Below are 26,593 nucleotides of genomic sequence, written 5' to 3'. Positions count from 1 at the left end.
TTGTAGTATACTGCATCATATTCTATTCTATATGTTGTTTCTTTGTGATTGCATTTGAAATCCTCAACTGTTATTTTTTCTGAAGACAGATTGGTTTATATCTTGTGAAAATTTGCTGTCCAAGTATTTGTAATGCGAGTCAAGCAGGTGATTTCTGATGGAAATGTTGGACGGTTGCTTCTGCCGAGTCATTGTGGCTGGTTGCTTCTGTTGCTTAGGCACGAGAGCCGTTTGCTTCACCCAAGGTATTAGCGGCAGTCGTCACACTTGCTGAGGCGTTGTGGTTGGTTGCTTCTGCCGAGGCATTGTGGACGGTTGCTTCTGCTGAAGAGGCATGCGAGCCCGTTCCTTTTGTTGCTGGGACATAGGAGCAGGTTCCTTTTAATGAAGTGTGGAGAATATATCTATAATTTACCTTGGAAACAAAGACAAAAAGTAAAAAATAGTAAAATGCCAGAATTTGAAGTCATATGAACTATACAAATGTTTTATTAACTTAATTAATTTGTGTATAACAAACACCTTTGGGTGTAGGATAACAGGTTATCCCTCCAATGAATAGATCAATTGAAGGTCAGAATTCTCATAATATGCAGTTAGTGAATGATTTCAGCAACAGTACTTGGTTTAGAAAAATGTACACGTTCAAAGACGATCTGTTGTGTGTAGAGATTATATGATCTGGCGTACAGCAGGTCAGCCGCCAGGGGGAGACTCGTTCGAGGCCTGGTGACAGACGGAGTATACATCATGGGGCGATGGCTCCATCTGCTGGACGTGCCAGGTCTCGACGGGCACTCCGCCTACACAACAGATCGTCTTTGAACGTGTACATTTTTCTAAACCAAGTACTGTTGCTGAAAAAACACCTGGGAGCCAGAAATCTTTCTGGTTGAGAGGGGGTCAAATACTTTTTTCCCTCATTAAAATGCAAATCAATTTACAACATTTTTGACATGCTTTTTCTGGATTTTTTTGTTGTTATTCTGTCTCTCACTGTTCAAATAAACCTACCTTTAAAATTATAGACAGATCATTTCTTTGTCAGTGGGCAAACGTACAAAATCAGCAGGGGATCAAATACTTTTTTCCATCACTGTACGTGAGAACCGTTCTTCAGCTGGCCCACACCCACCTGTTGGGGGCACACCTGGAAATGGAGAAGATCCGGGAACGGATCGCCGCCCGGTTGCACTGGCCTGGGATGAGGAGGTCCGTGGAAGACTACTGTCGCAGCTGCCCGGAGTGTCAACTCCCGGCCCCGAAAGCCCACTTCCGAAGCCCATTGGTCCCCCTACCGATCATCGGGGTGCCCTTTGAACGCATCGCCATGGACATAGTGGGACCCCTGGTAAAAACAGCACGAGGACACCGGTACATCCTGGTGATAGTAGATTATGCCACACGGTATCCCGAGGCCATTCCACTACGGGCGGCGGTATCCAAGGGAATCGCCCCGGGAGCTGTTCCACCTCTTTAGCTGGGTGGGCATCCTGAACGAGATCTTGACAGACCAAGGTACGGAGTTTATGTCCCGCCTCATGAAAGAGTTGTGTGCCCTCCTGCAGATCAAGCAGATCCGGACCTCCATTTTTCACCAGCAGACGGATGGGCTCATTGAGCGCTTTAATAAAATGCTCAAAAAGATGCTGTGGAAGGTCATCGAGCAGGACGGGAAGAACTGGGACCAGCTACTAGCCCACCTAATATTCTCAATCCGAGAAGTACCCCAGTCCTCCACTGGGTTTTCCCCGTTCTAACTCCTCTATGGGAGGAGGCCACGCGGCCTACTGGACATTGCAAAGGAGGTGTGGGAAGCCCAACTGACCCCATTACGCAGCGTGGTAGAGCACGTGGACGATGAGGGAGCGGATGACAGCCATATGGCCTGTTGTGAGGGAACATATGGAGAAGGCCCAACGCGCCCAGGTCTACAGTCGGGGAGCCCAGCCCTGAGAATTCCAGGTGGGAGACAGGGTGCTGGTCTTAATACCCACAGCCGAAAGTAAGTTCCTGGCAACATGACACGGACCATACGATGTGGTCGAAAAGATGGGACCTGTCAGTTACCGCGTACGGCAACCGGGGAGACGGAAATCTCAGATTTACCACGTGAACGTGTTGAAGAAGTGGCACGAGAGGACAGCCTTGGCCGTGTTATCGTCGGGACCCAGGATGCCAACGGGACCAGTGGTGGTCCCGAGCAATGAGGACCTCGACCCGGCCCAGAAGCAAGAGCTTAGGGAGCTTGTCGATCGCAACACAGAGGTGTTCTCCGAGAAGCTGGGCCGCACGACCCTCATTGAACACCACATCCGTACCCGACCCGGCAAAACGGTACAAAAGAGGCCATATTGGATTTCGGCGGCCCGAAGGAAGGCCGTGAAACAGGAAGTGGAGGCTATGCTGAGGATGGGGGTCGTTGAAGAGTTCCACAGTGCATGGTGCAGCCCCATCGTGTTCGTGCCCAAAACCGGACGGTAGCCTCCGCTTCTGTAACGATTTCCGGGGGGTGAACGACATCAGCTTGTTCGACGCATATCCCATGTCGAGGGTGGACGAGCTCATCGACCGATTGGGAAAGGCCCGGTACATCAGCACCCTTGACCTGACCAAAGGATATTGGCAGGTACTGTTGGCAGCCTCCTCCCGGGAGAAGACGGCGTTTTCGACACCAGACCGGTTGTATCAGTACCGGGTGCTCCCGTTCGGTCTCCACAGAGCCCCGCCCACATTCCAGCGGCTGATGAACGAAGTACTTCGACCCCACCAGCAGTACACAGCGGCCTATTTGGATGACATCATCATCCACAGCCAAGGTTGCGATGAGCACTTGACGCGCATCCAGGCGGTGCTGGACGTGCTCAGACAAGCCGGGTTGACCACGAACCCCAAGAAGTGCAAACTAGGTTTCGAGGAATTGGAGTACCTGGGGTATTTGATCAGATGCGGGACATCAAGCCCCAGGAGAGGAAGGTTCATGCGGTGCGTGACTGGGCCGTTCAACGCACCAAGACACAGGTCAAGTACTTCCTGGGACTGGCAGGATACTATAGCCGATTTATCCCCAACTTTGCGGCTCTAGCTTACCCCCTCACGGATCTAACCAGGGTCCGCCTCCCAAAAACAGTGAAATGGACGAACAAGATAGAAGCGGCATTCAGCCGTCTGAAGGAAGCGCTGTGCTCCCATCCGATTCTCGTAACGCCCGACTTCCAGGTGCCGATGGTGGTCTAGATGGATGCGTGTGATACGGGACTAGGCGCCGTTCTGTCCCAGATACACGATGTGGAGGAGCACCCCATCATGTACATCAGCAGAAAGTTGGTTCCTAGAGAGAATTAGTAGGCGATCGAATAAACCCCCACTTCCTTCCATTCTGCTAGCAAACGTGCAATCTTTGGAAAATAAAATAGATGACCTACGCGGAAGATTAAACTACCAACAGGACATTCAAAACTGTAATATCTTATGCTTCACGGAGTCGTGGCTGAACGACAACATTATCAACATACAGCTGGCTATCCGGCACGATAGAACAGCGGCGTCTGGTAAGACCAGGGACGGTGGACTATGTATTTTTGTAAATAACAACTGGTGCACGATATCTAAGGAAGTCTCGAGCTATTGCTCGCCTGAGGTAGAATATCTCATGATAAGCTGTAGACCACACTATCTACCTAGAAAGTTTTCATCTGTATTTTTCGTAGCTGTCTACATACCACCACAGACTGAGGCTGGCACTAAGACTGCATTGAATGAGCTGTATTCTGCCATAAGCAAACAGGAAAACGCTCACCGGGAGACGACGCTCCTAGTAGCCGGGGACTTGAATGCAGGGAAACTTAAATCCATCTTACCAAATTTCTATCAGCATGTTAACCTGTTAATGATAAGGGGCAGTATTTTCACGGCCGGATAAAAAACGTACAGAAACTAGAATATGCATATAATTATTAGCTTTGGATAGAAAACACTCCAAAGTTTCTAAAACTGTTTGAATGGTGTCTGTGAGTATAATAGAACTCATTTGGCAGGCCAAAACCTGAGAAGATTCTGTACAGGAAGTACCCTGTCTGACCATTTCTTGGCCTTCTTGATCATCTCTATCCAAAACAGGGGATCTCTGCTGTTACGTGACACTTCCTACGGCTCCCATGGGCTCTCAAAAGGCGGCAAAAAGCTGAATGGTGGCTTTGCAGGCCCTGGCTGAAAAACAATAGCGCAATTTGATAGTGGTCGATCAGAGAACAGAGACTGGAGGCGCGTGCACGAGGCGACCCCATGTTTTTATTCTTTCGTTTTTGAAACGAAAACAACGACTCCCGGTCGGAATATTATCGCTTTTTTACGAGAAAAATAGCATAAAAAATGATTTTAAACAGCGGTTGACATGCTTCGAAGTACGGTAATGGAATATTTAGAATTTATTTGTCACGAAACGCGTCGGGCGCGTAACCCTTCGTCACCCTTGGATAGTGTCTTGAACGCACGAACAAAACGCCGCTATTTGGATATAACTATGGATTATTTTGAACCAAACCAACATTTGTTATTGAAGTAGAAGTCCTGGGAGTGCATTCTGACGAAGAACAGGAAAGGTAATCAAACTTTTCTAATAGTAAATCGGAGTTTGGTGAGGGTCAAACTTGGTGGGTGTCAAAATAGCTAGCCTATGATGGCGTGCCATCTACTCAGAATATTGCCATATGTGCTTTCACCGAAAAGCTATTTTAAAATCGGACATAGCGAGTGCATAGATGAGTTCTGTATCTATAATTCTTAAAATAATTTGTTTTTTGTGAACGTTTATCGTGAGTAATTTAGTAAATTCACCGGAAGTGTTCGGTGGGAATGCTAGTTCTGAACGTCACATGCTAATGTAAAAAGCTGGTTTTTGATATAAATATGAACTTGATTGAACAAAACATGCATGTATTGTATAACATAATGTCCTAGGCGTGTCATCTGATTAAGATCATCAAAGGTTAGTGCTGCATTTAGCTGTGGTTTTGTTTTTTGTGACATTATATGCTAGCTTGAAAAATGGGTGTCTGATTATTTCTGGCTGGGTACTCTGCTGACATAATCTAATGTTTTGCTTTCGTTGTAAAGCCTTTTTGAAATCGGACAGTGTGGTTAGATAGAGGAGAGTCTTGTCTTTAAAATGGTGTAAAATAGTCATATGTTTGAAAACTAAAATTTTTGAGATTTTTGAGGAATTTGTAATTCGCTCCACGCTATCATTGGATATTGGAGCAGGTGTTCCGCTAGCGGAACGTCTAGATGTAAAATTTCTATCAGCATGTTAAATGTGCAACCAGAGGGGAAAAAAAGCTCTGGACCACCTTTACTCCACACACAGAGACGCACACAAAGCTCTCCCTCACCCTCCATTTGGCAAATCTGACCATAATTCTATCCTCCTGATTCCTGCTTACAAGCTCAAATTTAAGATGAAGCAGCTGCTAAGCTACAGGACTGTTTTGCTAGCACAGACAGGAATATGTTCCGGTATTCCTCCGATGACATTGAGGAGTACACCACATCAGACACTGGCTTCATCAATAAGTGCATCAATGACGTCGTCCCCATAGTGACCGTATGTACATACCCCAACCAGAAGCCATGGATTACAGGCAACATCTGCACTGAGCTAAAGGCTAGAGGTGCCGCTTTCAAGGAGCGGGACGCTAACCCGGAAGTTTATAAGAAATCCCGCTATGCCCTCTGACGAACCATCAAACAGGCAAAGCGTCAATACAGGACTAAGATCGATTCGTACTACACCGGCTCTGACGCTCGTCGGATGTGGCAGGGCTTGCAAACCTTTACAGACTACAAAGGGAAGCACAGCCGAGAGCTGCCCAGTGACACGGGCCTACCAGACAAGCTAAACTACTTCTATGCTCGCTTCGAGGCAAATAACACTGAAACATGCATTAGAGCAAAAGCTGTGATCACGCTCTCCGCAGCCGATGTGAGTAAGACCTTTAAGCAGGTCAACATTCACAAGACCGCAGGGCTTGACGGATTACCAGGACGTGTACTGCGAGCAGGTGCTGACCAACTGGCAAGTGTCTTCACTGACATTTTCAACCTCTCCCTGTCCGAGTCTGTAATACCAACATGTTTTAAGCAGACCACCATAGTCCCTGTGCTCAAGAACACTAAGGTAATCTGCTAAATGACTACCGACCTGACCTACCGACTACGTCTATAGCTATGAAGTGCTTTGAAAGGCAGGTCATGGCTCACATCAACACCATTAACCCAGAAACCCTAGACCCACTCCAATTTGCATACCGCCCTAACAGATCCACAGATGATGCAATCTTTATTGCACTCCACACTGCCCTTTCCTACCTGGACAAAAGGAACACCCATGTGAGAATGCTATTCTTTGACTACAGCTCAGCATTCAACACCATAGTGCCCTCAAAGCTCATCAATAAGCTAAGGACCCTTGGACTGAACACCTCCCTCTGCAACTGGATCCTGGACTTCCTGATGGGCTGCGTCCAGGTGGTAAGGGTAGGTACAACACATCCGCCACACTGATCCTCAACACAAGGGCCCCTCAGGGGTGCATGCTCAGTCCCCTCCTGTACTCCCTGTTCACTCATGACTGCATGGCCAGGCACGACTCCAACACCATCATTAAGTTTGTCGACGACACAACAGTGGTAGGCCTGACCACCAACAACGACGAGACAGCCAATAGGGAGGAGGTCAGAGACCTGGCCGTGTGGTGCAAGGACAACAACCATTCCCTCTACGTGATCAAGACAAAGGAGATGATTGTGGACTACAGGAAAGAGAGGACCGAGCATTCCCCCATTCTCATCAACGGGGCTGTAGTGGAGCAGGTTGAGAGCTTCAAGTTCCTTGGTGTCCACATCACCAACAAACTAACATGGTCCAAGCACACCAAGACAGGCGTGAAGGGGGCACGACAAAACCTATTCCCCCTCAGGAGACTGAAAAGATTTGGCATGGGTCCTCATATTCTCAAAAGGTTCTAGAGCTGCACCATCGACAGTATCCTGACTGGTTGCATCACTACCCGGTATGGCAACTGCTCGGCCTCCGACCGCAAGGCACTACAGAGGGTAGTGCGAACGGCCTAGTACATCACTGGAGCCAAGCTTCCTGCCATCCAGGGTCCCTATACCAGGCGGTGTCAGAGGAAGGCCCTAAAAATTGTCAAAGACTCCAGCCACCCTAGTCATAGACTGTTCTCTCTGCTACCGCACGGCAAGCGGTACCGGAGCGCCAAGTCTAGGTCCAAGAGGCTTCTAAACAGCTTCTACCCCCAAGCCATAAGACTCCTGATCATCTAATCAAATGGCTCTGTGGTTACCCAGACTTTTTCCATCCCCCACTTTACACCACTGCTACTCTCTGTGGTTATCATCTATGCATAGTCACTTTAATAACTCCACATCTACATATTACCTGAACTATCCGTTGCACCTGCACATTGACTCTGTACCCCCCTGTATATAGTCTCACTATTGTTATTTTACTGATGCTCTTTAATTACTTGTTACTTTTATTTCTTATTCATATTTGTGTTTAACTGCATTGTTGTTTGGGGGCTCGTAAGTAAGCGTTTCACTGTAATGTATTCGGTGCAATTGACTACTAAAATTAGATTTGATGCCTACATATAACTACATCTAAAGTATTAACATACTGTATGAGGAAGGTCTGATATTTCCCACCTGGACATTGACCATGTTAACATGAGCACAGCAGTCTGGATTGTAGCTCATATCCCACATAAGGTCTTATTCGGGATGAGATCTTAACATGCACTTTTGATATCCCACTCATGAGTATCCCTGTATCCATCATTAAAGGATTTTAAGGACCAGGTATCATGCTAGAACACAGTGGAAACATTGGTCCTGTGCCAAATGCCATTTTGACAGATTTTAAGGAAATGGAAAGCTGAGAATGGTCACTTCAGTTAGTCTTGGGTGTGTCTTTTGTGGTTGAAATGCTGTCTGCTTGCAAAAGTGTCAAAGATGACCCATTACACGTGCATTTGCATTTTCCCCGAGACGCTGATAGAAATATTTATCCACTCCTGTTCGCAAGACAATTTAAAGATACATTTTTATCATTTCACTGCAACTGAAGTTAATATAAACTCCTCAAAAAAAGAAACGTTCTCTCACTGTCACCTGTTTATTTTCAGCAAACTTAACGTGTAAATATTTGTATGAACATAAGATTCTACAACTGAGACATAAACTGAGCAAGTTCCACAGACATGACTAACAGAAATGGAATTATGTGTCCCTGAACAAAGGGGGAGTCAAAATCAAAAGTAACAGTCAGTATCTGGTGTGGCCACCTGCTGCATTAAGTACTGTGGTGCATCTCCTTATGGACTGCACCAGATTTGCCAGTTCTTGCTGTGAGATGTTACCCCACTCTTCCACCAAGGCACCTGCAAGTTCCCGGACATTTCTAGGGGGAATGACCCTAGCCCTCACCCTCCGATCCAACAGGTCCCAGACGTGCTCAATGGGATTGAGATCGGGGCTCTTCGCCTGCCATGACAGAACACTGACATTCCAGTGTTGCAGGAAATCATGCACAGAATGAGCAGTATGGCTGGTGGCATTGTCATGCTGGAGGGTCATGTCAGGATGAGCCTGCAGGAAGGTTACCACATAAGGGAGGAGGATGCCTTCCCTGTAACACACAGCATTGAGATTGCCTGCAGTGACAAGCTCAGTCCGATGATGCTGTGACACACCGCCCCAGACCATGATGGACCCTCCACCTCCAAATCGATCCCGCTCCAGAGTACAGACGTCGGTGTAACACTCATTCTTTCAACGAAAAAACGCAAATCCGACCATCACCCCTGGTGAGACAAAACCGCGACTCGTCAGTGAAGAGCACTTTTTGCCAGTCCTATCTGGTCCAGCAACGCTGGGATTGTGCCCATAGGTGATGTTGTTGCCGGGGATGTCTGGTGAGGACCTGCCTTACAACAGGCCTACAAGCCCTCAGTCCAGCCTCTCTCAGTCTATTGCGGACAGTCTGAGCACTGATGGAGGGATTGTGCGTTCCTGGTGTTTATATATATATAAAAAAAAAAAAAAACATTTATTTAACCAGGTAAGCTAGTTGAGAACAAGATCTCATTTACAACTGTGACCTGGCCAAGATGAAGCAAAGCAGTGTGACACAAACAACAACACAGAGTTACACATGGAATAAACAAGCATACAGTCAATAACACAATAGAAAAAAGTCTATATACAGTGTGTGCAAATGGCTTGGGGAGGTAAGGCAATAAATAGGCCATAGTAGCGAAGTAACTACAGTTTAGCAAATTAACACTGGAGTGATAGATAAGCAGATGATTATGTGCAAGTAGAAATACTGGTGTGCAAAAGAGCACAAAAGTAAATAAAAACAATATGGGTATGCGGTAGGTAGATTGGTTGGGCTATCTACATATGGGGTATGTACACCTGCAGCGATCGTTTAGCTGCTCAGATAGCTGATGTTTAAAGTTAGTGAGGGAAATATAAGTCTCCAGCTTCAGCGATTTTTGCAATTCGTTCCAGTCATTGGCAGCAGAGAACTGGGAGGAAAGGCGGCCAAAGTAAGTGTTGGCTTTGGGGACGACCAGTGAGATATACCTGCTGGAGTACGTGCTACGGGTGGGTGTTGTTATCGTGACCATTGAGCTGAGATAAGGCGGAGCTTTACCTAGCATAGACTTATAGATGACCTGGAGCCAGTGGGTCTGGCGACGAATATGTAGCGAGGGCCAGCCGACTAGAGCATACAGGTCGCAGTGGTGGGTGGCATAATGGGCTTTGGTGACAAAATGGATGGCACTGTGATAGACTGCATCCAGTTTGCTGAGTAGAGTATTGGAAGCTATTTTGTAAATGACATCGCCAAAGTCGAGGATCCGTAGGATAGTGAGTTTTACGAGGGCATGTTTGGCGGCGTGAGTGAAGGAGGCTTTGTTGCGAAATAGGAAGCCAATTCTGGATTTGATTTTGGATTGGAGATGCTTAATATGAGTCTGGAAGGAGAGTTTACAGCCTAGCCAAACACCTAGAATATGTGGACAACTACAAATACCTAAGTCAGAACCGTCCAGAGTAGTGATGTTAGTCGGGCGGGCGGGTGCGGGCAGCGAACGGTTGAAAAGCATGCATTTGGTTTTACTAGCATTTAAGAGCAGTTGGAGGCCACGGAAGGAGTGTTGTATGGCATTGAAGCTCGTTTGGAGGTTAGTTAACACAGTGTCCAAAGAAGGGCCAGATGTATACAGAATGGTGCTGTCTGTGTAGAGGTGGATCAGGGAATCACCCGCAGCAAGAGCGACATCGTTGATATATACAGAGAAAAGAGTCAGCCCGAGAATTGAACCCTGTGGTAACCCCATAGAGACTGCCAGAGGTCCGAACAACAGGCCCTCCGATTTGACACACTGAACTCTGTCTGAGAAGTAGTTGGTGAATCAGGCAAGACAGTCATTTGAGAAACCAAGGCTGTTGAGTCTGCTGATAAGGATACGGTGATTGACAGAGTCGAAAGCCTTTTCCAGGTCGATGAAGACGGCTGCACAGTACTGTCTTTTATCGATGGTGGTTATGATATTGTTTAGGACCTTGAGTGTGACTGAGGTGCACCCGTGACCAGCTCGGGAACCGGAATGCACAGCAGAGAAGGTATGGTGGGATTCGAAATGGTCAGTAATCTGTTTATTAACTTGGCTTTCGAAGTCTTTAGAAAGGCAGGGCTGGATGGATATAGGTCTATAACAGTTTGGTTCTAGAGTGTCACCCCTTTGAAGAGGGTGATGACCGCAGCAGCTTTCCAATCTTTAGGGATCTCGGACGATACGAAAGAGAGGTTGAACAGACTAGTAATAGGGGTTGCAACAATGGCAGCGGATAATGTTATAGAGGGTCCAGATTGTCTAGCCTAGCTGATTTGTACGGGTCAAGGTTTTGCAACTCTTTCAGAACATCTGCTATCTGGATTTGGGTGAAGGAGAAGCTGGGGAGGTTTGGGCAAGTAGCTGCGGCAAGTTGCTGTGTAACTCTGCAGTTGTTGCCGTCCTGTACCTATCCCGCAGGTGTGATCTTCCATGTACCGATCCTGTGCAGCGGTTGTTATACGTGGTCTGTCACTGCGAGGACGATCAGCTGTCTGTCCTGTCTCCCTGTCGCGCTGTCTTAGACGTCTCACAGTACGGACATTGCAATTTATCACCTTGGGTCCATCTGCAGTCCTCATGCCTCCTTGCAGCGTGCCTAAGGCACGTTCACCCAGATGACCAGGGACCCTGGGCATCTTTCTTTTGGTGTTTTTCAGAGTCATTAGAAAAGCCTCTTTTAGTGTCCTAAGTTTTCATAACTGTGACCTTAATTGCCTAACGTCTGTAAGCTGTTAGTGTCTTAACGACCGTTCAACAGGTGCATGTTCAGTAATTGTTTATGGGTCATTGAACAAGCATGTGTTTTTACCCTTTACAATGAAGATATGTGAAGTTATTTGGATTTTTACGAATGATCTTTGAAAGACAGGTTCCTGAAAAAGGGACATTTCTTTTTATGCTGAATTTATTACATGTGAGGTTATAGTCCTGCCGTCAGTGTCCATATTTCAGTTACTATTCCATTTAACCCATACACTTAACCTGTTGGGGCTAGGGGGCAGTATTTTCACAGCTGGATAAAAAACGTTCCCGATTTAAACTGGTTACTACTCTTACCCAGAAACGAGAATATGCATATAATTAGTAGATTTGGATAGAAAACACTCCAACATTTCTAAAACTGTTTGAATGATGTCTGTGAGTATAACAGAACTCATATGGCAGGTCAAAACCTGAGAAGATTCTATGCAGAAAGTGCCCTGTCTAACAATTTGTTGTCCTTCTAGGGCATCTCTATCAAAAATACAGCGTCTCTGCTGTAACGTGACATTTTCTAAGGCTTCCATTGGCTCTAAGAAGGCGCCAGAAAGTGGAATGATAGCTCTGCAGTCTCTGGGCGAAAAACAGCAGGAGTGTTTTTGAGTGGTCTGGCAGGGAACACTGACACTGGAGCTCGCGTGCACGAGAGGACTCCATTTTCTTTCTCTCATTGAACGAATACAACGTTGCCTGGTTGGAATATTATCGCTATTTTACGAGAAAAATCGCATAAAAATTGATTTTAAACAGCGTTTGACATGCTTCGAAGTACGGTAATGGAATATTTTGAAATCTTTTGTCACGAAATGCGCCCGCGCGTCACCCTTCGGATACTGACCTCAATGCACGAACAAAACGGAGCTATTTCAATATAACTATGGATTATTTCGAACCAAAACAACATTTGTTGTTGAAGTAGAAGTCCTGGGAGTGCATTCTGACGAACAACAGCAAAGGTAATCCAATTTTTCTAATAGTAAATCTGAGTTTGGTGAGGGCCAAACTTGGTGGGTGTCAAATTAGCTAGCCGTGATGGCCGGGCTATCTACTCAGAATATTGCAAAATGTGCTTTCTCCGAAAAGCTATTTTAAAATCTGACACCGCGATTGCATAAAGGAGTTCTCTATCTATAATTCTTAAAATAATTGTTATGTATTTTGTGAACGTTAATCGTGAGTAATTAAGTAAATTCACCGGAAGTTTACGGTGGGTATGCTAGTTCTGAACATCACATGCTAATGTAAAAAGCTGGTTAATGATATAAATATGAACTTGATTGAACAAAACATGCATGTATTGTATAACATAATGTCCTAGGAGTGTCATCTGATGAAGATCATCAAAGGTTAGTGCTGCATTTAGCTGTGGTTTTGGTTTTTGTGACATATATGCATGCTTTGAAAATGGCTGTGTGATTATTTTTGGCAGGGTACTCTCCTGACATAATCTAATGTTTTACTTTCGCTGTAAAGCCTTTTTGAAATCGGACAGTGTGGTTAGATTAACGAGAGTCTTATCTTTAAAATGGTGTAAAATAGTCATATGTTTGAGAAATTTAAGTTATAGCATTTATGAGGTATTTGTAATTCGCGCCACACGATTCCACTGGCTGGTGACTGCGTCCCACCTTGCCCAGGGAGGTTTAATGAGGAATATTTAGTTTATGCTGTTATGGATAGGGGGCAGTATTTTCACGGCTGGATAAAAAACGTACCCGATTTAATCTGATTATTACCCCTGCCCAGAAACTAGAATATGCATATAATTATTAGCTTTGGATAGAAAACACTCCAAAGTTTCTAAAACTGTTTGAATGGTGTCTGTGAGTATAAGAGAACTAATTTGGCAGGCCAAAACATGAGAAGATTCTGTTCAGGAAGTACCCTGTCTGACCATTTCTTCCCCTTGTTGATTCTCTCTATCCATTACAAAGGATCTCTGCTGTTACGTGACACTTCCTACGGCTTCCATGGGCCCTCAGAGCCCGGGAAAAAGCTGAATGACATAATTCAAAGCCCTGGCTGAAACACACGAGCGCTTTTGCTAAGTGGTCTATCAGCAGACAAAAGGCTTAGGCGCGTGCCCGAGTCGACCCCGTGATGTATTTTCTTTCGGCTGTTTACCTAATTGCAGATTCCCGGTCGGAATATTATCGCTTTTTTACGAGAAAAATGGCATAAAAATTGATTTTAAACAGCGGTTGACATGCTTCGAAGTACGGTAATGAAATATTTAGAAATCTTTTGTCACGAAATGCGCCATGAGCACGACCCTTATTTACCATTGGGATAGTGTCTAGAACGCACGAACAAAACGTCGCTGATGGAACATAACTATGGATTATTTTGGACCAAGCCTACATTTGTTATTGAAGTAGAAGTCCTGGGAGTGCATTCTGACGAAGAACATCAAAGGTAATCAAACTTTTCTAATAGTAAATCTGATTTTGGTGAGTGCTAAACTGGGTGGGTGTCTAAATAGCTAGCCCTGTGATGCCAGGCTATCTACTGAGAATATTGTAAATTGTGCTTTCACCGAAAAGCTATTTTAAAATCGGACATATCGAGTGCATAGAGGAGTTCTGTATCTATAATTCTTAAAATAATTGTTATGTTTTTTGTGAACGTTTATCGTGAGTAATTTAGTAAATTCACCGGAGGTTTGCGGGGGGAATGCTAGTTCTGAACGTCACATGCTAATGTAAAAAAGCTGGTTTTTGATATAAATATGAACTTGATTGAACAAAACATGCATGCATTGTATAACATAATGTCCTAGGGTTGTCATCTGATGAAGATCAAAGGTTAGTGCTGCATTTAGCTGTCTTCTGGGTTTTTGTGACATTATATGCTAGCTTGAAAAATGGGTGTCTGATTATTTCTGGCTGGGTACTCTGCTGACATAATCTAATGTTTTGCTTTCGCTGTAAAGCATTTTTGAAATCGGACAGTGTGGTTAGATTAACGAGAGTCTTGTCTTTAAATAGCTGTAAAATAGTCATATGTTTGAAAAATTGAAGTTTTCGGATTTTAGAGGAATTTGTATTTCGCGCCACGCCCATCATTGGATATTGGAGCAGGTGTTCCGCTAGCGGAACATCTAGATGTAAGAGGTTAACCTGTTAAGATGAATGCATTCATTCTATCAATATAAGACATGTGAGCACTACTTTAGTCTTCTGGGGCAACAAGTTATGACAAGAGAAGCTGCATGTATTAAACTATAGTTGACAGATGGCCTACCTATTGTAAGTAAGCAGAAACTTGTCTACATTAGGGGTGAAAGTAGCCGTTAAGCTCAGTTATGGTGGATCAAACTGAGCAGGTAGCCCACTTTAAATTGATTTGTTTGACAGAGTCAGACAACCATGAGATGCGAAACGAAGCCTGTGCATACCACAAAAACAGAATTAAGATGTTTACATGCCACAGAAGCCCATCTCCGGTGTACAAGCTTTCTCAGGTTTTTGTAAAACAGGATTTGATGTTTACATGTCAACACAAAATAAATACTTCAGTATCCCGAATAACAGGATATTGATGTACATGTAAACGTGGTCAGTGGCTTTAACGTAGAGCCAATTTAGGATTTGTCAACCAGCAGCAAAGAAAAATAAATTATATATTTGAAATCCAGAAGATTAGGAACTGTGAACCACATTCCCTTTTACTACAAATTGCACTGGCAACCAACACGGTTCTCAACCAGCTAGCCAAAGGTAGACATTAAACACACAGTATTTTAAAGGTACAATATTTTATTGTTTTACAAGTATGCCGGGAACATGAGCAGCAGCAACTCCCTGGCCGACGCAAAAGCATACAGTGGAAGCTTAAAGAAAGTGTCAGCAACAACTCGGAATTGTCATCCAGAGGATGAATCTACCATTACAATTCTGTTGATGGATGATTAGTACAAAGGATTTCAAAATCAGAACGCAAAGTTCAGATGAGTGTAAAAGTTGTACATTACATCCCAGTAGCCGTTCCCAGGTTGTGAGTTTTTAGCAGGTGGGGATATGCTTAGTTCAGAGATGCCAGCGTCACTACAGCCCTTGAGAGCATCTCCGCTATCAAAAAGGTATAACCTCCCCAGTGGTGTGGCAGGTTTGGGAGTAGACAGTTTTGCCATTCTCAAACCGATTTGTAACTATATTGGGATGAGAACTGACTGTTCAACGATGCTGCCTTGAACGCTGCTGGAGCTGACACATTGGGTGCTTTCATTGTCACCGTCAGACCCAAAATCCTGAGAAACATCACTGCTGCTAAAGTCCATGTTGCTTGAGGAGTTGGCCCTCCTGTTCAAGGCCTGTCGCTTCTGCCGAGGCAAGGGCGCCTGTCGCTTCTGCCGAGGCAAGGGCGCCTGTCGCTTCTGCCGAGGCAAGGGCGCCTGTCGCTTCTGCCGAGGCAAGGGCGCCTGTCGCTTCTGCCGAGGCAAGGGCGCCTGTCGCTTCTGCCGAGGCAAGGGCGCCTGTCGCTTCTGCCGAGGCAAGGGCGCCTGTCGCTTCTGCCGAGGCAAGGGCGCCTGTCGCTTCTGCCGAGGCAAGGGCGCCTGTCGCTTCTGCCGAGGCAAGGGCGCCTGTCGCTTCTGCCGAGGCAAGGGCGCCTGTCGCTTCTGCCGAGGCAAGGGCGCCTGTCGCTTCTGCCGAGGCATTTGAACCAGATTCCGCACTTGATGAGGCACTGTGGCCGGTTGCTTCCACTGCCGAGGTATTTGGGCCAGTCGTGACGCTTGCTGAGGCATTATGGGTGGCCGCTTCCGAGGCATTATGGGTGGCTGCTTGCATGGCACTGTGTCCAGGTGCTTCCGCTGCCGAGCCACCGTGGCCAGTTGCTTCCGAGGCACCGTGGCCAGTTGCTTCACCTAAGGTATTTGGGCCAGTGGCCACACTTGCCGAGGCATTATGGGTGGCCGCTTCCGAGGCATTATGGGTGGCCACTTGCGTGGCACTGTGGCCAGTTGCTTCAGCTAAGGTATTTGGGCCAGTTGTGACGCTTGCTGAGGCATTTTGGGTTGCTGCTTCTGCTGAGGCACGGGAGTCGAATGCTTCACCTAAGGTATTTGGGCCAGTCATGACGCTTGATGAAGCGTTATACCTTAGGTGAAGCAACTGGCCATTTGGGCCAGTTGCCACCCATGCCGAGGCATTATGGGTGGCCGCTTCCGCTGCCGAGGCATTATGGGTGGCCGCTTGCACGGCACTGTGGCCAATAGCTTCTGCTGCCGAGGCACTGTGGCCAGTAACTTCACCTAAGGTATTTGGGCCAGTCGTGGCGCTTGCTGAGGCATTGTGGGTGGCTGCTTCTGCTGCCGAGGCATGGGATCCGGTTGCTCCACCTGAAGTATTTGGGCCAGTCCTGACGCTTGCTGAGGCATTATGGGTGGCTGCTTCGCCTTCCGAGGCAGGGGAGCCGGTAGCTTCCGCTGCATTGTGGCTGGTTCCTTTTAATTTATTTTGGGGAATATATCTATAATTACCTATGAAAGAAAAGAAAGTTTCAAATCGTAAAATGCCAGCATTTGAAGTTCTGGGATTCATACAGTGTTATTTTTACTGAATTAAATGTGTAGAACAAAACACACCTTTAGGTGGAGGATAACAGGTTATCCCTCCAATTAGCAGGCAACAAATCCAAGAAATTCTAAAGAAAAAGATCCTAGTCAGTTAAATACAGCTACCTGTAAAACATGGAAAACAAACTAGAGCCATACAACTTACCTCAAAGACATTTCAAAACTCACAGCCATTTTTCTCATCAAACCTCAGTATTCAGAACTAATGGTAGCCAGAAGCTTTACCAGGAGATCCCTGATATTGTATCTGATTGTCTTTTTTGCTGCGCCTTACAAAGGAATCCTAGACCCTTCTAATCTGGCTGGTTAATTAGGTACATCTGCAAGCCACTGAACATAATTTCCATTGGTCCAATGTCCCAATTGAGATTAGGTGCGCTTGATTTCATTCAGCTGGTGTGCTGGAGGGTTTGCGCATCATGGACAAATCCAATGGTTTTAAAGAGTGAACTCTACCTACCCATTGCACTGGGTGAGCTTAATCAAGTGCACCTTTTATATCATGCTAATTAAGATCCTGCCAGGGGTTTTGCAGGTCCAACCTCAGTGGTCCGGTAGAAGTGTGTTGTGCAAAAATATATTTTAGATTTTTCAAAGTAGCCTCACTTTGCCTTGATGACAGCTTTGCACACTCTTGACATTCTCTCAACCAGCTTCACCTGGAATGCTTTTCCAACAGTCTTGAAGGAGTGAGCACTTGTTGGCTGCTTTTCCTTCACTCTATGGTCCAACTCATGCCAAATCATCTCAATTGGGTTGAGGTCGGGTGATTGTGGAGGCCTGGTCATCTGATGCAGCACTCCAACACTCTCCTTCTTGGTCAAATAGACCTTACACAGCCTGGAGGTGTGTTGGGTCATTGTCCTATAGAAAAACAAACGATAGTCCCACTAAGCGCAAACCAGATGGGATGGTGTATAGCTACATAATGTTGTGGTAGCCAGTGTGCCTTGAATTCTAAATAAATCACAGACCGGGTCACCAGCAAAGCACCCCCACACCATCACACCTCGTCGTCCATGCTTCATGGTGGGAACCAGACATGCGGAGATCATCCGTTCACCTACTCTGCATCTCACAAAGACACGGCGGTTGGAACCACAAATCTGAAATTTGGACTCATCAGACCAAAGGACAGATTTCCACCGGTCTAATGTCCATTGCTCGTGTTTCTTGGCCCAAGCAAGTCTCTTCTTATTGGTGTCTTTGGGTAGTGGTTTCTTTGCAGCAATTCGACCACGAAGGCCTGATTCATGCAGTCTCCTCTGAACAGTTAATGTTGAGATGTGTCTGATACTTGACCTCTGTGAAGCATTTTTTTGGGCTGCAATTTTTGAGTCTGGTAACTCTCATGAACTTATCCTCTTCCGCAGAGGCAACTCTGGGTCTTCCTTTCCTGTGGCGGTCCTCACGACAGCCAGTTTCATCATAGCTCTTGATGCACTTGAAGAAACTTTCAGTTCTTGAAATGTTCCTGACTGTCGTTTCCCTTTGCTTATTTGAATGGTTCTCACCATAATATGGACTTGGTCTTTTACCAAATAGGGCTTATCTTTTGTATACCACCCCTACCTTGTCACAACACAACTGACGCATTAAGAAGGAAAGAAACTCCACAAATGAACTTTTTACAAGGCATACCTGTTAATTAAAATGCAAGTGTGTGCAAAGCTGTCATCAAGGCAAAGCGTGGCTACTTTGAAGAATCTCAAATATAAAATATATTTAGATTTTTTTAGCACTTTTTTTGGTTACTACATGATTCCATATGTGACTCACCACCTGGTTTCCATCTTATGTAGTAAAATGTGAAATTGTGTAATTTTACATCTGCTAAAAGTAGAGACTCAGAGCTCCAAAATGGTATATCATACACTGCATTTGAGGAACAATGGGAAAGTAATTCTGCTTTGACAGTTGATCAACTTTTAATCTCACTTTTGAGAAAATCACCTTTGAATGTTTTGGTATCTAGTTTAGAGCTCTTCTATGGCTACACCCACTCAGCATCGTTCACACCCTCTTAATAAGCTTTAGCCCCACCCATCCAACATAATGGATCCATTTAAGGGCTGAATTCTCATACTACGCAGTTAGATTAATAATTGGTTAAGAAAAAGGTACATGTTTGAAGACCGTCTGTACAGAATATATTTGTTAATTGATAGGTTAAACCGTTCCAGGCATTGTAAAAATTAAATACACCGAATCCATTCTATAGGAGCCTGTGGTACAATAAATAGACTAGGAGGAATGGGCTACAGGTGAAGAGTATTGAGGCACGTCAAAGTAAAAGGCCCATCAAAATCCAGTTGAAGCTAGAAAGTTTTGAATGGGCTGCGTCTCAATCCACAGCATCTGCCTGTCGCCCTTACGCATCTGCGGTGGACAGGGGCCGATCTACAGTGGTGTTCGTCAGACACCCCAAAAAGCAGTCTCGAAAACATCTATAGCGTCAGAAAGGTTTGTTCTACAAACTATGACCATTATGGAAATTTGACTCCCGAGCATAGTTACGTTTCCCTCTATGACCCCACAATTGTAAGACGCATCTGAAAGTGACCCATACAAACAGGAGTATGGAGGTAGATGTGCCAACAGGGGTCGAAGTGTCCAAAATAACATTTGAGCCATCACCTAGATATGGAACAGACACTTCTAAACTGATTTGACTCTTTGCCATTTGAGGTATGGGCTATAGTTTAACATGCTGACCAGACCGCACACGTGCACCGCAAAATGAATTTAGAAATCCATGTTATTCAATTATTGCACCCGCACTGCTCACGCGTGCCAGTGAACGTCTGCGATGGGCTATAATAGAACTCGTTTCCATTTCTGATGCAGATCGCGCTGAATGTCTTGCCTCTCCCATCTCCTCATTGGTTTATAAAAGCAGGAACCCACGTGCCATCTCATTGGTTATACCCACGTGGGTGATTGAAAGACACTGTTTTGCAGTCGTCATGGTACTATGAAAGTTGATGCGATCACCATATAAGTTCAAAGATGAAAGTCTGGAAGGAGAGATGACTAGAAATGAGTCGTGTGGATTAATTGTCAGAGTAGACAAACTTGTGCATTTCAGGTAACTCAATGTTTATATCCCAGGACAAGTTAGCTAGCAACAGCAAGCTAGCTAAATAGGACAAATTAGCTAGCAAGTGCAAGCTAACTAGTTAAATTGCCATACATGTTTTATGCTTTGTGACCTGTCCCCAAATTAATTGGTTCAGAGTTTGTTTTGATATTTTAACCTGTGTGTCATGATCGCGTTTGGTGTAGGGGACAAAATACATTTTTGCGCTGTAGCGCACACACAGCCGGTTTGGGTTCCGTGTGAGGCCAAATGCAAGTTTGAAGCCAAGAGGTCACTCAATTCTAATAGCTAAATGAGCCATGTCTGACCATCTATAAACAATTCCCTATATGTTAGCTTACTCACCAACAGCTTATACTGAGGTTGAAGACAGTCTCACTGTATACAATGCATGCCTACATCTAAAGTATGAACATATGAGGAATGTGACAAATAACCCCTTGACAAATGCTCTTATGTAGACCCAAGCTTGTATTTTGAACAACCAGTAGCAAAGGTGAAGGCCAAAGAATTAACTGAAGAGCAGTCATTTTTACTACAGAATGCACACCACCTGTTCTCAATTAGCAAGCAATGGACACGAGAACCATTATTTCAAAGAGACAAGTAAAAATGTTTATTGATTCCATCACGCTAGAGTAGCAAGAGCACCAGCAACTTCCTGGTCGAAACAAAAGCAGAAAGAAATGCAAACAGTGTCAGCAACACAAAATATTAAGTAACCAATGTCAAAAACAATTCTCACCATTAGAGCTTCTAGAGGATGAATCCATTACATTTTCCTGTTGATAGATATATGGTTAGTACAAAGGACTTCAAATTCAGAGAGCAAAGTTCAGAGCAGGTTAAAGTTAACCATTACCTTGCAGAATCCTTCACTAGTGGTGGATATATGCTTGGTGCACCAATGCCAACATAACTGTCCTTGGGAGCATTTCCACTGTCAACAGGCATAGCCTCCCTAGGAGTATAGCGGGTTTGGGAGAAGACAGTTCTGCCACTCTCGTAGTGCGATTTGGAACTGTAGGAATAGATTGGGATGACACCCAACTGTTCAACGATGCTGGCCTGAGAGCTACCAGAGGCACCATCTTCAGTGCTTTCGTAGTGCTTCTGCTGAGACATTGGGGCCAGTTGCTTCTGGGGCATTTGAGCTACATGCCATAATAGCTGAGGCATAGGGGTCAGTTGCTGCTGTGGCATGGCAGTGTGTTGCTTCCGCTGCTGGGACATTTGAGCTGGATACCTCACTTGCTGGGGTATGGTGGCCGGTTCGTTCTGCTGTGGTTCAGCAGCCGATTGCTTCTGCGGTATTTGAGCTGGTTGCCACTCTTGCTGAGGCATGTCGGTCAGTTGCTTCTGCGGTAGAGGCATGGAAGCCAGTTGCTGCTGGGACATTTGAGCTGGATACCACACTTGCTGGGATACGGCAGTCGGTTGCTCCTGCGGTAGAGGCGTGGAGGCCGGTTGCTTCTGCTGCTGGGACATTTGAGCTGGATGCCACACTTGCTGAGGTGGCTGGGGAATGGAGGTCGGTTCAATTTGCTGCTGAGGTTCAGCGGACGGTTGCTTCCGCAGCTGGGGCTTTGGAGCTGGATACACTGGTTGCTGGGGAATGGTGGTCGGTTGCTTCTGCGGCATGGAGGCCAGATTCTTCTGAGGCATTTGAGCTGGATACCACACTTGCTGGGATACGGCAGTCGGTTGCTCCTGCGGTAGAGGCGTGGAGGCCGGTTGCTTCTGCTGCTGGGGAAATTGAGCTGGATGCCACTCTTGCTTAGTTATAGCGTTCAGTTCCTTCTGCCGCCGAGTTGCAGCGGCTTGTTGCTTCTGGACCATTTTAGCTGGATACCACACGTCGTGAGTCTGCTGGGGCATAGGGGCCGGTTGCTTCTGCGCCAGATGCCACACTTGCTGAAGCATGGCAGACGGTTGCTTACGCTGCTGGGGCATTTGAGCCATTTGCCACAGTTGTTGAGGTATGGCAGTCAGTTCCTTCTGCGCTAGATGCATAGGGGCTGGTTGCTTCTGCTCCTGGGGAAATTGATCTGAATGCCACACTTGCTGAGGCATGGTGGTCAGTTCAATTTGCTGCTGAGGTTCAGTAGCTGGTTGCTTTTGTTGCTGAGGCATTTGAGCTGGATGCCACACTTGCGGGGGCATGATGGCCAGTTGCTTCTGCGGTTGAGGCATTGGGGCTGGTTGCTTCTGCAGCATGGTGGCCAGTTGTTTCTGCTGCTGGGGAATGTGAGCTGGATACCACACTTGCTGGGGCATGGAGGTTGGTTGCGTCTGCAGCATTTGAGGTGGATGCCACTCTTGCTGGGGTATGGTGGCCGGTTCGTTGTGCTGTGGTTCAGCAGCCGGTTGCTTCTGCGGTATTTGAGCCGTTTGCCACAGTTGTTGGGGTATGGCAGTCAGTTCCTTCTGTGCTAGACGCAGAGGGGCTGGTTGCTTCTGCTCCTGGGGAAATTGATCTGGATGCCACACTTGCTGAGGTGGCTGGGGCATGGCTTCCGGTTCAATTTGCTGCCGAGGTTCAGTAGCTGGTTGCTTTTGCTGCTGAGGCATTTGAGCTGGATGCCACACTTGCTGAGGTGGCTGGGGAATGGAGGTCGGTTCAATTTGCTGCTGAGGTTCAGTAGCTGGTTGCTTTTGCTGCTGAGGCATTTGAGATGGATGCCACACTTGTTGAGGTGGCTGGGGAATGGAGGTCGGTTCAATTTGCTGCTGAGGTTCAGCGGCCGGTTGCTTCTGCATCTGGGGCTTTTGAGCTGGATACACTGGTTGCTGGGGCATGGTGGTCGGTTGCTTCTGAGGCATTTGAGCTGGATACCATACTTGCTGAGGTATGGCGGTAAGTTCCTTCCGTGGTAAAGGCATTAGGGCTGGTTGCTTCTGCTGCTGGGGAAATTGAGCTGGATGCCACTCTTGCTTAGTTATAGCGTTCAGTTCCTTCTGCCGCCGAGTTGCAGCGGCTTGTTGCTTCTGGACCATTTTAGCTGGATACCACACATCGTGAGGCATCTGGGGCATGGTGGCCGGTTGCTTATGCTGCTGGGGCATTTGCGCAGACTGCCACAGTTGTGGTGGAATGGCAGTCAGTTCCTTCTGCGGTTGACGCATAGGGACATGTTGCTTCTGGGGAAATTGAGCTGGATGCCACACTTGCTGAAGAAGCTGGGGCATGGCGGACAGTTCTTTCTGCTGCTGAGGTTCAGTGGCTGGTTGCTTTTGTTGATTGGGCATTTGAGCTGGATGCCACACTTGCTGGGACATGGTGGCCGGTTGCTTCTGCAGTGGAGGCATTGGGGCTGGTTGCTTCTGCTGCATTTGAGCTGGATACCATGCTTGCCGGGGCATAGCTGTTGGTTGTTTCTGCAGTATAGGAATTGGAGCCAGTTGCTTCTGGGGCATGGTGGTCAGTTCCTTCTGCTGCTGGGGAATTTGTACTGGATACCACACTTGCTGAGGTAGCTGGGGTATGGAGGCCTGTTCCTTCTGATGCTGAAGTTCAGTTGCTGGTTGCTTCTGGGGCATTTGAGCTGGATACAACACTGCTTGAGGCTGCTTAGGATAACTGGCCGGTAGAGTCTGCTGTTGGGTCATGGCTGCCGGTTGCTTTTCCTGCTGGGGCATTTGAGCTGGATACCACATTTTCTGAGGTGCCTGGGGCATGGGGACCAGTTGCTTTTGCAGGATGGCGGCCGGATGTTTCTGTTGCTCTTCGGTCAGCTGCGCTTGCATTTGAGCTGTTGGAGAGTTGTAATTACCATATCCTTTAGACCTAAGTGAGCCTGCATAGAGCCATGCTGCATTAGAACCTAGTGCAGGATACCCATCACCTAGATTAGAAAAGAGAAAAATAGTAAAATGCCAGCCTTTGAAATTTCCAATAATTAATGTGTAGAAACTCACTTGATGTAGAACAGGTTATCCCTCCAATTAGCAGGCAACAAAGCCAAGAAACTCTTAGGAAAAAAGAAAGTCTGTTAGAAACATAACTACCTGTAACACCTGATGGACAAGGGAAACAAACTTGATCAATACTTTTAAAAACCTACCTGAAAGCGATTCCAATCATCACAGCCATTTTGCACCTCAAAACCTCCCCAGTAATCAGAACTAATGGCCGGTATAAGCCCTAGTATAATATCTCTTTTGTTGTATTTGGCAGGTGTTTTGGTTGCTCCTTTTAAACAAATCCCAGACCCTTCTAACGTCATTGGCTAATTAAGGACAGCTGTAAGCCCCTGAACTACATTTGATTCCTAAATCCAAATTGACCCCTAAATCCTACACCCTGGCCTAAACACTTCTGTGAAGCAGAAATGATTGAATAGGTATAAGCAATACGGCCACAATTGCATCCAGACTATCAGAAGGCAAGGTGAAGCAATTACCATATTGCTTTAACCTATCTGATCGTTTCAAATGCCCATAAGTGACTAAGTGGTAGGTGTAGGGGCTAGGGGTTGATTTGGAATTCAGAAATTTACTCAGGTGTGGTTGATTCTCTAATTGAGTTCCTGACAGGTTCGACAGCCCTTACTCTAAAGCACGCTTCAAACTCATTACACGGAGGGCCGAGTGTCTGTGGGTTTTCGCTCCTTCCTTGTACTTGATTGCTGAATTTAGGCCACTAATTCCTCCCCTCACCTACAGTAGTTGTCTAGGTCTTAATTGAAAGGAAAAAACTAAAACCTACAGACACTAGGCCTTCCATGGAATGAGTTTGACACCCCTGATCTAAAGTAGGAAACACATTTTGTCTTGGCACTTCATTGATCGGTTTAAATTCTTGCTTGTACAAAATTCACTTGGTTCATTTGAAGATTAGAGGCTAAAGGAGCCGTTAGGCACCATTATTTTACACATGCCTTCTTTTAAACAGTGTGTTTCATTCAGCATAGCAACAGTAGATGGTTAACATGTTTCAGTTGCACATAGTGCAACATCTTGGACAAATTCTGATTTCAGACAGACACCAATTAAACACTCATGTTATGCTTTTGATGATCTGAGTCTTTAATTTTTCAGAGGCAAACATACAGTAGGGCTCGTTTGAGTGGTAAGGCTAAAGCAACTGACTGTAGACTAAAGTCAACAAGTAAAGTCAGGAGAGGTGCATCTGCGACAACCGAAATTCGGATACTAATGTCGTTTTCCAACAGCAAGGCTCAGATCACCATGGCAGTGTTGCCATTGTTTATAAAAGGTTTCCTTTATAATGTAAAAAAACATGTCTCCAACATCCACTCACAAACTGAAATAATTACTGTGTGCATTATACAATCAATAAATGAGAGAGAATTGCAGCACATGAATTGCAGCAAATTGGTTCCTGTTTCAGTCATGTTTTTGTTCACGTGGGTCAAACAAAAACACTAATGATTGGTTGACAATGGAGCCCCCACATGACAGGTGATGGCTACAGGATGAAGTTGGTGAAGAGCCATTGCAGAAACTTGGAGTTTCTGCAGATTTTTGTAAAGTTCATGCAGTCGACATATAGACTCACGTCGGAAATGTTTTATCCCCAGAACACAACACACTTTGAAAGGCGGTGACCAACAATTGTCACCGACTTGACAATAGTGATCAGCTCGAAGGTGCCCACTATCTCCATAAAATGTCTCCCTCATGTGGATGAAATAAAACACAAGACAACAACCCATCTCATCATCCTCTGACTGTCTACCCTCTTTTGTGGAAGCATTTTTTTCCAATGTTGTCTCAACTTTGATTGCAGTACACATCCACAAACACATAAACTCGAATGCAACTGTTTAGATAGCTATGCATATATCTCCAGCCCCCTTAAATCTGCAAATAGTGTTTTCCCTATTCCAACTGGTGTTTCCGCTTTGCATTCCATCCCTGATAATTATACTTGATTCCAAGTCTGTGCCTTGAAAATTCCCATCTCCTTTTCTTCTCCTGTTTCTTTCAGCACAGCAGGCAGACAATCTGTTCTTTCTTCTGGTCTTTTATATTCACCCCAATGCTCCAATCCTTCTTTACTTTATTGTACAGCCCTTCATGTCTAGAAATCTGCACTAACTCCCCTCTTCCACTGCTGTGGGCTGGCCTACTGTAACTGGAACGCAAATGTATGTCACTTAAATCAGACCTGGGTTCAAATACTATTTAAAATATTTCAATTAATTTCACATACATTCAAAATAAGTATTCTGATCTTTAATTTGAAAAGTAGTTAAATGTTTTGACGTATTTGGAAATACACTTGGAAAGTGTTTGAAAAACTCAAATTCACACACTCAAATGCAATAAATTAAGTATTAGAAAATACTGTCCAATAATACAATTTGTATTATAACCCAGATATTATAACCCACATACTGAAATACACATGTTTTTGAACTCAAGTCTGTACTTAAATATAGCATTTGCATGAAAATACACAAATATGTATTGTGTTGTA

At 45.5% G+C, this 26,593-nt stretch overlaps 3 protein-coding genes across 5 annotated transcripts; all 3 read right to left on the bottom strand.

Moving 5' to 3' along the window:
• Positions 1-3,258: 3,258 nt before the first annotated feature.
• Positions 3,259-17,327, bottom strand: LOC115147862 (pneumococcal serine-rich repeat protein-like). Its single transcript, XM_029690130.1, has 4 exons — positions 17,194-17,327; positions 17,058-17,116; positions 16,039-16,952; positions 3,259-3,270 (listed from the first exon to the last, which is right to left on the bottom strand). Exons 1-4 carry the CDS (start codon positions 17,229-17,231, stop codon positions 3,259-3,261), a joined length of 1,023 nt encoding a protein of 340 aa, XP_029545990.1. The 5' UTR covers positions 17,232-17,327.
• A 3,413-nt stretch (positions 17,328-20,740) lies between these two features.
• On the bottom strand, positions 20,741-22,744 carry LOC115147295 (alpha/beta-gliadin A-V-like). Of its 3 annotated transcripts, none has more exons than XM_029689466.1 (4): positions 21,915-22,744; positions 21,011-21,824; positions 20,894-20,930; positions 20,741-20,809 (listed from the first exon to the last, which is right to left on the bottom strand). In XM_029689466.1, the coding sequence occupies exons 1-3, from the start codon at positions 22,717-22,719 to the stop codon at positions 20,921-20,923; spliced, it is 1,629 nt and encodes a 542-aa protein (XP_029545326.1). In that variant the 5' UTR covers positions 22,720-22,744; the 3' UTR covers positions 20,741-20,809; positions 20,894-20,920. The 3 variants fall into 3 exon arrangements, with proteins under 3 accessions (XP_029545326.1, XP_029545327.1, XP_029545325.1); XM_029689467.1 differs by having other exon boundaries at positions 21,011-22,465; positions 22,637-22,744; XM_029689465.1 differs by having other exon boundaries at positions 21,011-22,744.
• Positions 22,745-22,786: 42 nt separating this feature from the next.
• Positions 22,787-24,321, bottom strand: LOC115147861 (putative mediator of RNA polymerase II transcription subunit 12). The gene is made up of 5 exons (XM_029690129.1): positions 24,213-24,321; positions 24,067-24,119; positions 23,073-23,993; positions 22,835-22,982; positions 22,787-22,793 (listed from the first exon to the last, which is right to left on the bottom strand). Exons 1-5 carry the CDS (start codon positions 24,239-24,241, stop codon positions 22,787-22,789), a joined length of 1,158 nt encoding a protein of 385 aa, XP_029545989.1. The 5' UTR covers positions 24,242-24,321.
• Between the last annotated feature and the right edge of the window lie 2,272 nt (positions 24,322-26,593).

The sequence above is a fragment of the Salmo trutta genome, chromosome 14 (assembly GCF_901001165.1).
Source record: "Salmo trutta chromosome 14, fSalTru1.1, whole genome shotgun sequence".
NCBI classification, from domain to species: Eukaryota; Metazoa; Chordata; class Actinopteri; order Salmoniformes; family Salmonidae; genus Salmo; species Salmo trutta.
This window is presented reverse-complemented; position numbering and strand designations above follow the sequence as displayed.

Excerpts from the sequence above, each read along its gene's own strand:
- LOC115147295 (XM_029689465.1), bottom strand. The coding sequence starts at position 22,719 with ATGCCTCAGCAGCAAAAGCAACCAGCTACTGAACCTCGGCAGCAAATT.
- LOC115147861 (XM_029690129.1), bottom strand. The coding sequence starts at position 24,241 with ATGGCTGTGATGATTGGAATCGCTTTCAG. Across the intron at positions 24,120-24,212 it reads ATGATTGGAATCGCTTTCAG|AGTTTCTTGGCTTTGTTGCC; the intron begins GTAGGTTTTTAA and ends TTTTTTCCTAAG. Across the intron at positions 22,983-23,072 it reads TATAACTAAGCAAGAGTGGC|ATCCAGCTCAAATGCCTCAG; the intron begins ATCCAGCTCAAT and ends AGCAAGTATGGT.
- LOC115147862 (XM_029690130.1), bottom strand. The coding sequence starts at position 17,231 with ATGAGAAAAATGGCTGTGAGTTTTGAAATGTCTTTGAG. Across the intron at positions 17,117-17,193 it reads AGTTTTGAAATGTCTTTGAG|AATTTCTTGGATTTGTTGCC; the intron begins GTAAGTTGTATG and ends CTTTTTCTTTAG. Across the intron at positions 16,953-17,057 it reads CTGTTATCCTCCACCTAAAG|GTAATTATAGATATATTCCC; the intron begins GTGTGTTTTGTT and ends TTTCTTTCATAG.